The sequence below is a fragment of the Thermobia domestica genome, chromosome 4, assembly GCF_964235325.1.
Source record: "Thermobia domestica chromosome 4, izTheDome1.hap1.1, whole genome shotgun sequence".
In the NCBI taxonomy this organism is placed as follows: Eukaryota; Metazoa; Arthropoda; class Insecta; order Zygentoma; family Lepismatidae; genus Thermobia; species Thermobia domestica.
Window position 1 is genome coordinate 9,546,550 of NC_137457.1, and position 12,502 is coordinate 9,559,051.

The following is a 12,502-nucleotide window of genomic DNA, read 5'->3' on the forward strand; positions in this document are numbered from 1 at the left end:
AACCAGCCTTCCACCTTGTCATTCCACCTACCCAAACTCGGGCTAAATACTATTATCTACGTCCTCAAACCAGGCACCTTAATTGGATTAAAACGTAGGTCAACTAAATCACTTGGGAACACTATATGGCACAAAAATATATCTGCAAACTTAGGAACATTAAACCATTCACCAATTATACGTTTTCCAGAATACACGAAATCTTCTAGCAAAAGACGAAACAATTACTTCAAATTTTACACCATTTAAAGATACTCGGTCTATCCCTAATTCAAATAATTGCTGGTTGCGTGTTTCCAGCGCACAATTTCGTATGCTGTCAAAGATCAACTTCCAATTATTTTCGCACGCACCATTCTTTCATTATTTTTTTAAAAAACTGAAACATCGCACCTCCCGGATATTGTTGTTTCGTAATGAACACTGTAATTACAATAACAACAAAGATTATCGAAACTCCAAAGAGCAAATCCAATAGGAGCAGAAACTAGATCCCATTTTCCGGAAAGACGAAGCTGTTACGTGGCACACCCGCCTCAAACGAGGACACAATTTAGGACACAATTCACGTCCATCAAGGACGTGAGTTGCTTCCAAATACCAAAAAGCTGTTATCGCTGGAACGATCACCACAAACAGCGAAGGCAACTTTGAGTTGCCAATAAACCGAAAGATTTCGCTTCTCTCTTTCTCTCTCTCTCTCTCACATCCTCTCTCTCTATTTAGATACAAAGAAGACATATAGTCCTCTTAATTGTTTTTAAATAAAGAAGTCATGATCTATGGGAATTCTTACAAACTTAGTCTATTATTGCGAATGAATATTACAGAACATTATTATTTTTCTTCTTTCCCAAAACGTAGCAACCGGACCATTACACTTATGAGGTAATAGAAAATGTGAAAAAATCAGTTTACTTGATAAAGTAATTGGCGTTATTAATGCATTTGTAGATGCCAGTTCTGGTAACAGAAAGTATTTTTTTCGAATGCACATTATACACCCAAAACAGTGTTACATACGTAGGAATCAGATAAACTTTTATAATATAAGCTTCACACAACAGAAAAATATAAACTAGTTCTATGCTTAAAATTTATAATAATATGGAGCAAGTAGGTGCAAGATATAATGCTTTATGTATTTACGAGCTAGTCTGTTTATTTTGTTCGTATCGTCATAAATAGCACTTTCCTCTATTTAACGAAAGAACAGCTGTTTTTATAATATAAGTGTTTTACATACGGATTTATTCTGTTAGAAATTTTCTGTTTCATTCTTGTGTAATAATGTAACACAAAAAAATATGATTCAAGATAAAAAGTGAAAGTATATTATGTTTTTCTTTTAATAAAATATAAAAATTATTTTACATTTGAAACTAAATGTACACTAAAACGAAAAATGGTAAATATTTAACAGAATTGTCAATCATAATTTCTGTCTCATTCCACTTTTGTATAATGTAGATCTTTACTTTGTATAGCCCGACAAGCTGTCAAATAAGACCTAAACTTTCAAAATTTGGAGTCAAAAATTTTCGTGTACTCTTTCCATTCGTTTTTAAGTTTACACTTACTTTGAAATAAAAGGCGAAATAACTGAGCCATATCCCGTAAGACTTCATATATGTAGACTGAGAAGAGTATTGATTTATGTAGTTTGCTTGATACAAAGTACAGGATATCCTTACATGTGATAAAAGTAGAAATTTGAATTTTGATCAAAAATAACTTTTTCTGGCACATTTTAATTAAAGTGTTTGTTAAAATTCCACTTTTTTACACATGTATATATATGCGTCTGAGGAAAAGGTAAGAGATTTGTTAGAAATGGAGTGTGATCGAAAACGGTGAAAGTTACAAGTACACTTTCCTTGAAATGAGTTGCTTAAGGCTCAAACAATGCCTGAACACTTCTTTGCCATGCATATGTCCCTTCTTCACTATACTTTTTGATTATTATAGTGTAAATTTTATTCAGAATAATACACCTATTTTTCTCTAAATTTAATGGAACACATTCGAGATATCAATATTAAAACGGTTACATAGTGCGCAGTAGTACAGAGTTAACTTTTAGTGCATTTGGTCTTTGGTTTGATCCCAGCTCACCCGAAGTGATCTCCGTGTGAGTAGGTACTCTTGAGTTTTTCTGGTTTCTACCCGTTTTTTCATGGCAATTTTTCATTCTTTTCCAATCATCATGGTTTCCTTTAACCTAGCTTGCGCAATCGTCGGACGTTAATTTTTAAGATTTTCATTATTTAAAATTATTCGTCACACATATAACAAGATACGTTATTACGAGTATGTGCATAACATAAGAACAATACTTATCTTCAATCAGAGAGTATGTTGAACTGATAATCAAAATATGTAGTCTTACATTTGTCATTTGTAATCATACGTGTAATCCAGAAATTTTTGAAGGTGTCTTCTATAGACTTCAGACGGTATACAAGTTTATCGTTGTAACCTCGGACAATTTTTTGTGAAATGTGAATACTAGGAGATAATTTATTAATCATATATATATATATATATATATATATATATATATATATATATATATATATATATATATATATATATCATTTCAACCATTTTTCAATAATTCTGTTAATATGACAATGTGCATAACTGCTTTAAAACATTGTGTTCTATCAAGCTATAGACGTAAATAGGTACAGATATAAGATATCGGTCAACACAGATAACCCTTTTGCAACTTCATATTCTCTTACATAATCATCGTAGTTGCACAATAGCATTCACCTGAATTTTATGGTACTTTCTTCAGCCACCATTTTAAAGTAATACTAGTCTAAAAATATATGCCTAATATGTCATCATCAACCTAACGTTTTGAAAAAAATATATTGAATAACTGTTAAAAGGCATTCTGTGGCATTGACATTTGTCTGGAGGTTTCGGCATGTCTTTTGGACTATTTACAATGATCAGTGCTTATTTTTGAAAATTGACTTGTGTTTTTATCCATTGAATCAACATTTTTGAACGGTTGTATTGAATTAATGTGGTTTTCTGTTAAAGAACAAACTTTGCTCATTCTGTTGGTTATATATTCAACACTTAGGCGACAGTCACGAAAGGAGTCAATAGAAGAAATGGAGAAAATAGAACAAATTAATCGAAATATTAATAACAAAAGTAATCTTGTTAGACAATCATAATACTTGAAGGACGAAATTTGTACAGACGAATCTTAGGTTATACAATTTGAGGAATATTAAGTTCTTTTTGATCGTCATAAGTTCAGTTAAGTACATTTAAAATAACAAATATATATGAATATTAACTCAGCAATTATGATTAAGTATTTAAGTATATACACTATAGCAATGAAGAACATAAATAACTGTCAATCTGATACTTATTGCCGTGGAGACTTGTAGAAGGCAATATAACTAACGGACCAAAAAGTCAATTACCCAGAAATTAAAAGGATGATAAATATAATTGAGAGAGTATTCCAGAATAAAACAGCATTTGTGCTTGTATGAGAAACGGGCTCGAAGAACGTCAACCTTCTGACAATGTATGCAGAAACTCAGTTGACAGTGAGCCGTGAAAAAATGTTTGGTAGCAGTTGACTCGTATATTATAACAATTGAATAGAATCAATAGAAACAATCGAAACAATAGAAACATTTACGAAAATTATGAATTTAATGAAGTTATACAATATCGCAATGCGAAAAACTTTCGGAAGCTTGGATTCATTCTGAACTATGTAGTATTTACGGAAGAAAGACGATGAGTGCAGGTGTCTTGTGTGAACATTGTAACATATTGAAAGAAATAGGAACTGATGTGGACGATGCGCCAAGAAGTAGGTACCAATCAGTATTCGCGAATGATCTTGCAAAGCGATTGAACACGAGCGTAGCTCTTGAGGCACATGTGATACTGGCTAGCGACTCACCACATCGATAATGAAAATGAACTTCACAGTACTGTTAGAGGATAGCTTATTTCCTAGGCAGTAGGTTTGTATGAAGAGGCAACTCAGTCCTTGCTAAACGTTATGAGAAGTGAATTAATTTGAATGGTAAATGTATAGAAATATAGTGTGCTGTTGTATTTCTCTACTTTACACCAACGCATTACTTTCCTATAATAATGTGTAAAAGGAGTTCTGTATCACCCATGCTATGTCATTTATATCAAAACCGATATTTTTTGAATTGCCCTTGTACTAGTTGCGAACATTTGCTTCAAGAAACACCATCAAATTAACTTTAAATTTTAATTGTGTTGTGACAAAGTACTTAAATTATGTCCGAATCGTATATTTTTAATAAATCTCTTATAGCTATACAATGATATCAATATTTTACAAAAGTGTTAAAATATCATATTTTATTTCATTATACTCGGCTTATTCATTATTATATTCTTCAATGACATGATTTTAAAACTCCAATCAATCATATTTTGATTAAATGAAGCTGAATATTAAACAATTATATTTCGTTTTCTTAATAGGTCGTTATAGTTCAGACTTCTACCGTAAGTTATATGTTTTAAATGACATTCAATAAACATTTGTTGCATATTTGAGTATAATTTATTAATATATAGTATTTTTGTAACTTTGTATTTATAAACTAGTTTGAAGAATGTACAAGCTTAAACAAAATATGTTATACTTACATAAAACTTAACACAGCAGTTTGGATCAACTACTAATATTACATATAGAACATCTATCTTACGAAAAACTACGTCCTGTTTATTTCAATTACAAGAAAAATATTATTACGTCCTTACAATGTAACCCTTATACACAATGTGGATGTCAAATGGACCCGTACGTATTTTTTCTATGTGTATTAAATTAAGTTGTTCCTCCTTGTAGTTTTTAATTTATTAAGAAGACTCATTTTCTGATTATTTTAAAATACAGGAAGGGTATAGCTTGCGTTTGTAATTCATAATATAACCCCTAATTTGTATATTATATCAGAACTTGTATACTTACATGATTTATACGAATATGAAGATTTTCGAAAGATATATGACAGTCTTACTACAGTAATAATATTGAAGAAAAAGAAAAAGAAGAAAATTAGGTTTTGCTTTCTAGATTGCACTGTGGCCATTCGTGTAGTAATGGTCAACGTTAGTATATATTATTCATAATTCATACTGTAGGTGTGGAAGACCCGTGTTCGATTCCCGGCGGTATTTCATGTGGTTCGGATCCCACGTTAAGCAGTAGGTCTCGTCTCATATAGCCTCGCTCCTGAAAAGGATGTTAAACTCAAAATAAACTCAACCCAATTCTTAGTGTAGTAACTTTTATGGTGTTATCTTCAGAAAATGAGTGGTCTTGCACAAAAGAATATAATGCACAAACTTTTACATGATAGTGAAGAAGACTGTAGTGATTCAGAAGACGTGGCACAGGGAATTGATTCAGATTATTGCAACAGGAGTGATGGTTTTGATAAAGCATCAAGTTGTGAAACTGACACAGATAACGATGCATTCTTTCTTTCTTGGATTCCAAGGTGGAATGCAATTACACAAGTTAAATATTCCATATCAAAAGTCGGTACAGTTTTAAACAAACGAGACTTCACAATGTAATGAAGAGAGTCATAGGATCTAGTAGAAACGTTGCTGCTTCGTCACCGAAATATGCATTGGATATATTTAATACTGCTGAGCTTTTCCACCAGGTAATACTGTGTACAAATTTTGAAGGTAACGTATTGTAGTAAATTAACAAAACGTTGGAAAGAAATTGATGCCGTTGAAATAACTGCCTTTATAGGTTCGCTTTTGATTGCCGGTCTTGAGATAAACTGAGACTAACTTGTAAAAGGAACATTTCTTGTTTGACTTTCAACCCAACAACACAAAATATCGTCTAATAATGTGCGAGAACCGATTTCTTACTATAAGCTTAATGGTTTTATTATACATTAGTACAACTACAAGCAATCGTTTTGGCACAAACACTCTTGTGTGGGATGTACTTATAAAAACTCTACAAGGACTATAGTACCGGAGCTGAATATTGCAGTTGATGGGTAATTGTTGTTCTACAAAGTTAGATGTGAATCTTTTTAATATATATCACAAAAGCTTGAAAAATGCAGTATTAAAATACTCTGACAATAATCTTCTAACTCTGGATATATTTATAAAGGAATTGATTACACAGGAAGTAAAAAACCGTTAATGCCACAAAGCACTTTATCCAATAATGTTGTCATGAAAATCAGTAGAAGTTTGAAATCTCAACCAGGTCGAAGAGAAACAAAGGATAATTACTTTACAAGTTTGACTAAGCAGTTACTATGCAGTAATATTTCTCCAGTGCGCATAATGAGAAAACATAGAAAGAAATTGCCTTCTATCATGTTGGTAAGCAAATTCTGTGAAAAAGTTTCCTCTCAACTTGCATTTTTTCATGACGTGGCAATGGTTAGGTCTGTTACGAAAGAAATAGAAGTTTGATACTTTTAATGATGATACATCATAATCGCACGATTGATTCAGAAAGTTAGAAATGAAATTTAAAATTATAACCTTCTAAAACAATACAAAAATATCAAGTCCGGTCCTGGTACAACTGTAATATAACTGTGCGTAGGCAACAAAAGTACCTATTAGTAAAAATAAAGAAGAACGAGTATACGATATGTTTGCATTCAAAGGATAAGAAGATTTGAACATTGTATTTCAAATGTCGTGAGTACGTTTGCTCGATTCATACTCGCTCATTGTACGAAAACTGTGTGGAGGTCGCAACAAATCTAAAACGCAACATTCAAAGGGCTCGTTTTCTGTACAACATAATGTGGAATTTGAGGGACGTTTTGTATTTCACAAAATATAACGTTGTGAAAAGTATATTTTATAGCAAAGCTTTAAGAACAATTTTGGAGCTACTTTTTATATTTTCCAGTTACAAAATCCATATTCAATATGCACACAATATCCCTAATAACCTAAATCCAATTGTCTTCAGAAAATCATGTTTCGGTTTGTAATAACTAATACAGTACAAAACAAAATGCAATCCGTTGTACAAATTAGTTAACAGTATTTCAAACACAATCTAAAACTCTCATTTCTAAGTGGACCCAATATTGTTTGAGGGTATTCAGTAAACATAATAAGTGAACACATTGACCGCAAAGGGTACATACGTATTAAAAGTTGGAAGTGTATCAAAAAAGTTAATTTTCTTGAGTGCTTTTTTTGCATATAGAAGAACAGATAATATTTGTTGCTTCCTTATAAAAAAAAATATTAAAATGCACACTGCAACGGTGAACATCCAGTTACATAAGCGATGCAGTTAGTTACTTATTTAAACATAGACTTTACTTTTTTAAACTTTTAACTCTCTTAATCTTAATAACAATTTAATAGTATGTTTATCTTAATAATGTCTAGACCATAAAAGATTAAGATCGCTTTAGTCCTTAATTATCTGTTACAGCATATGATGACTATGATTATCGCAGAAGATGTAAGTATGTGTATATTCATATTCATTTATTGATAAAATGTTGAGAGAACCATATAAATGGGAGCAAAGAAGGAAAAACAATGTTGACTGTTCCTTCAGAAATTTCGGATTAAAGTATCATGAGAATAGCAAGAATTGGATATGAAATTCAGTTTTTTAAATATTTCTCCTGCGAGTTTTTTCAAGATTTTTGAGTTTATAAAATTACTTCTAACTTAATCAATCATATAACTTATTATCGTAACAAATAGTTTTATAATTGAAAGTATCATCTTTAGCAAAGGTGATACTCTAGAAGATAAAAATAAATCACTTAAGTGCGATTTACAATTTCAAAATTAATCCTCAAATATATTGGCTCACAACTTTTTTTTTTAGATACAATGGCTACATAGTGAAATATTTGTTTTGTATCTTAAGCTCTTAACAAAGATAAAGCGCTCTCGTGGGAGGTATACGATATGGCGTTTTCTCAAATAAGGAACAATTGAAGTTAAGTAGTTATTGAATTACGTTAGCATTTTCTACTAAAACAAAATGCTTCCTACTAATATGATCAAATACAAATAAGCATCATATACTAGCTACATAAAATATTTTCTAAATCATGCCATTAGCGCTATTGATGCATTACATATTAAGGACGCGTGATTTATTAAATATATCGATTGGGGTAAAGATACGGAAGAAACATGGTTTCTAAATAAAATAAATTAATATTAATAATGCACATTAAGCAGTACAGAAATACATGTTTTAGAATGCTAAGGTACTCAAGCAACATTTATTATGGAGGTAGTTGGATAGTACTTTACATCATAGGCCCGTAGTCAAACTCCCTCTTTAAAATTTGTTGCGAAAGCACCTCAGGATTCAGAAACACGCTTTTTGGATAGCACGCATATTAGTTCCTAACTGAAGTCTTCACCCGACCAAGGTAGGTCCCATAGTTTTGGAGATATGAACCCTTAAAGTTCATTTTCTCATAATTTCGGCAGCCTATAACACGTAAGCGATGTGATTTTCGCCCTATCTTTATTGTTACTTTTTTTTTGTTTTACGATGAGAATCACTCCTCTCACTCACTATATATTCTTTTCACTGTCTCTGCATCTTTACGTAATTTTATTTCTATAGGAATCTTACCCTGGATTGGGTGCTCGTTCGAATTCCATTATATCGAATCAGTTATCTAGCCTTTAGAAGAGGCATGAATATTTCCCAGAAATATTATCGGTCCTGGTGGATACACCACTGCATGACAAGACAGTAGCTAATTTTTACATGAACCATGGGTTCCCGGGTTCAAAACCTGATCACGCCAAGTTTACCTTGTGGTAGACAAACACCGTACGTATAGGTTTCTTCGGGATTCTTGCGTTTCTTCCCACTTTCATCATTCCGCCATTGCACTCATTTCTAATCATCATTGTGTCTTTAGCTTAGTCGTCATAACGTGATTCGTAAATCTCAAAGATTTCATGCAAATTCGTTTACAAGTTTCACCTGATAATAGCTGCCGGGGTACAGGATAGGAAACTGTTTTTTACTTTCAAGAATCTGAAAGGTCCTTAACATTGAGTTCTGAATACTATAATTGTTACAAAAAATACAGCCAGATAATTTGTATATATATTTCCTTAAAGTGTTCTATAAAATTAACCATTTCATCTTACAACAAAAATGAACTACGTGTAATTTGTCCTGTTAAATATTAAATCTCGTGTACTCGTGTCTCAGTTATAGCAAACAGCATGTAATGCACAAGATCATTAAATCATATAAGGTGACTTAAACAAAAGATTTCCGTTAAGTCCAATCATGTACTATTGATTTTCCTGATTTTTTTCTTTGTAGACCACATATCTACTAAAATTAGATGTTGAAAATGTCATCCGTATGCTAATCAGATCAAAATATGTAAAGAAGATAACGATTATGTAAATAATTAGGCGCTTCAAAATTGTACACACAATTGGAGTATATTCACTCCGAGAAATTGGAGATTGAGTTTCGAGTGAATATCACACACAAAATATTATGACCGATAAGCATAAATAATTAGGAATGCAATTGGAAATTAATATTTTCGTAACTTGTCCATCACATAAAGCTATATCTGGTAACATCAGAAGTAGAATATTCATCTTTATCAATACCCATTTCCATATCAAGCCATGTATATAGGAAATTTCTACATGTCCAGCTCTACCAACTCCAAAAGCGAGATTTGTATGTCTACCATTTAAACCATTATTTTTATTTTTTACATGAAAAATTAACTTACAAGATCATAAAGCTTTCATAATAAATTTTCTAGCTTTCAGGAATGATCCCGGTAAGTAGAGAAAGCTTTGAACAATTAGCAACATTTTCGTATACACCGTTGCTGATAGAACGTTTAATGTTTCTTCACACTCATAATGCATATAGTTTTTCATGCGGTGAGATAAACATACAGTAAAATTCAATGTTTTAAGCAAAGTTGAAAATGTTATATTTATAAATTCCAATATAAATAGAAAATGATTATATAAATCATAACCGTAGATAACCTCATATATGGTACCAGTAGTGTTTATTTTAAAACAAAATAACTTACCACTTGGATGTGTCATCAAAAATAACGTCTCACAACATAAATAACCATTACGGAATGGTCGTAGAGTGACACACTCGATCTAATATAAAGTAGAATTTGACCTACGTCTAACATATCGAATAAAACACTGATTATTACTTTCCACTAACATGAAAAGTATTAGAGTGTACTTATTTTTGAAGGGCGTTAATAGAAACAACAACACCAAATTTAGTTGCTTCGGTAGAATGAATTAATAAATTACAATTTAGTAAAAATCCCTAAGTGTTCTAATCAAATCAACTAAAGGAAAAGCTACCTAGTGTGAGTGAAGAGAGATGCATATCAGATATATTCAGATCATGATGCTATTTTCAAAACCATAATCCGATAAGTAAATCTGCTGTGATCGTATACTTAGTATAGTTCCAACAAATTTATATTAAAACAAGTTGTCTTCTTTCATTGGATGGAAACATATATATATATATATATATATATATATATATATATATATATATATATATACGCCGGTACCAATATTACATAACAATGTAGAAACAAAAAAATTCCAAACCATTAACAATAAGAATTATATGAAGATTGGCATTGATTTGCATATATATCATGTATTTCCTACAGAGTAAATAAATGTTTCTTAATTGCAATTCAAAATAGGCATAATATACATTTCTATGATTTTACAATTTTATATATTCCTGTCATAGTAGACAGTCCAGATAGTACATAGTGGTTTTCCAGGAATAGTGCATTGAAAATAAGTAACGAGGAGTATGAGATATGATGATAAGAAATAGCAAATTCGACCAATTTACATTACGAACTATGCAAATATATTAAAGTAGTTGGTAGTTATCTTAAAAAACAATATAAAATAAAAAATAATCTGAAGTATCAAATGTTTACTTATCTCTTAGGAGAGAAGAATGAAACTAAAACCAGGCCAGAAGGTAGGTTTTACAAAAATAATTTTTTGACTGTTCAAATCAGATGCTAATTTCCATTCATGACAAATATGTAAATACAAAATTGTAACCTGAGAGTCTATTATCTTTCTTTTAATTTTAGTGTAATTAAAAATTTTCAATACATAAAGTATTTTTGTTTTTAATATATTACTATATAGTCACTTAAACGGTCGTTTTTATTTTAGACGTTTAGTCCAGTCATACAAACTTTGGTTCTATCAGAAACGAAGAAGTAAGTTTCTCGCAGGATAAAATCTCTTGACCCTTGAGGGAATGGAGGACATGATTAAATCACCTTACTCAAAAAATTGTAACTGTCCTTATTACCTTTCTTCTCCCAAGAGCAAAAAAGCTACTGACAAGGGAACCTTCCGAAAATGATAGTTGCAGTAAAAGATGTGGCCTAAGCCAATTGAAAGAGCAGTAACAAAGATATTCATTCCCACAAAATTAGCTGCCCATAGCGATAGGTTCAAGAAATATAAGGGGTGGAAGTTCGGGAAACAGCAAGGTTGGACAAGAGGGAAAAGGGCAAACTCCGCAAAAAAAAGGGGGGGCGGGGCAAAATACAATGCTGACAGGTGATGTATAGAAAGAAACTTGCCACAATAGGGAACAAATGAAGGCCACCAGCGGGGTTAACAGTGTTGCCAACTGCAATGAAAAGTACATGTTTTACAAAGAGCACTATATGAAGTGAGTGCAATATTCAGTGTCAATCTGTCATGTAGAACATAAGATATGACGTGTGTAATCAGTGGTACAATCTAACAAAAGAGAATAAAAAACAGAAGTACGAAAAATACGGAAAAGACGAAGTTGGCCATAATTCGCCACATATGATCACGAGCTGTGCATATTAGAATGAACAAAACAAGAAAGCACCAACTATGCAGGAAACCGACGTACCTAGAGTCGAAAAGAAAAACGAGTTCCAAAGTTGGCAACACTGGCCATGAAAATCCAAACAATTCTAATATAGTCAGGCCGCTCGCTTCACAAAAAGAAAATTCCGGCAACAGGCATTAGCCTTCGCATCATTTGTACATGCTCGTTCACATTGTACGTGCAATTATTCGATGAGACAATGGTCCAAACAGAAGGTACATTTGCAGTGAGCACAGCGGAATACTACCAATCTGCCACACATGGTACAATGATCGCCTGTGAATGTCTCGAAACAGTACTCTAGAGGTGTCGGAACATTTGGTGGTCTTTCTATCACATATCCACACCTGTAGAGAGCAAACATAATCAAAGGCTTGATCTGCTGTGTGTTGCTGCCTGCAGTACTATCAACCCCTATATGATATATCCAGAGTGTCTCACCTAACTCTGCAACAGAAATAGTTTCAAAGCGAAAAACATGTGACACATCCAGTTGTGCAGGAATGTACCCATGTCAGCGGCGACAAA

The 12,502-nt window shown here is 32.1% G+C and overlaps 1 protein-coding gene across 1 annotated transcript in view; it reads left to right on the plus strand.

Moving 5' to 3' along the window:
- The window catches only part of LOC145683627 (uncharacterized), a 497,638-nt gene that overhangs the window by 245,971 nt on the left and 239,165 nt on the right, over positions 1-12,502 (plus strand). The window contains exons 56-59 of the mRNA XM_081754963.1: positions 4,513-4,536; positions 7,487-7,516; positions 9,837-9,854; positions 11,036-11,068. Coding sequence (XP_081611089.1) covers positions 4,513-4,536; positions 7,487-7,516; positions 9,837-9,854; positions 11,036-11,068 — 105 coding nt within the window. The remainder of the gene's footprint in view (positions 1-4,512; positions 4,537-7,486; positions 7,517-9,836; positions 9,855-11,035; positions 11,069-12,502) is intronic.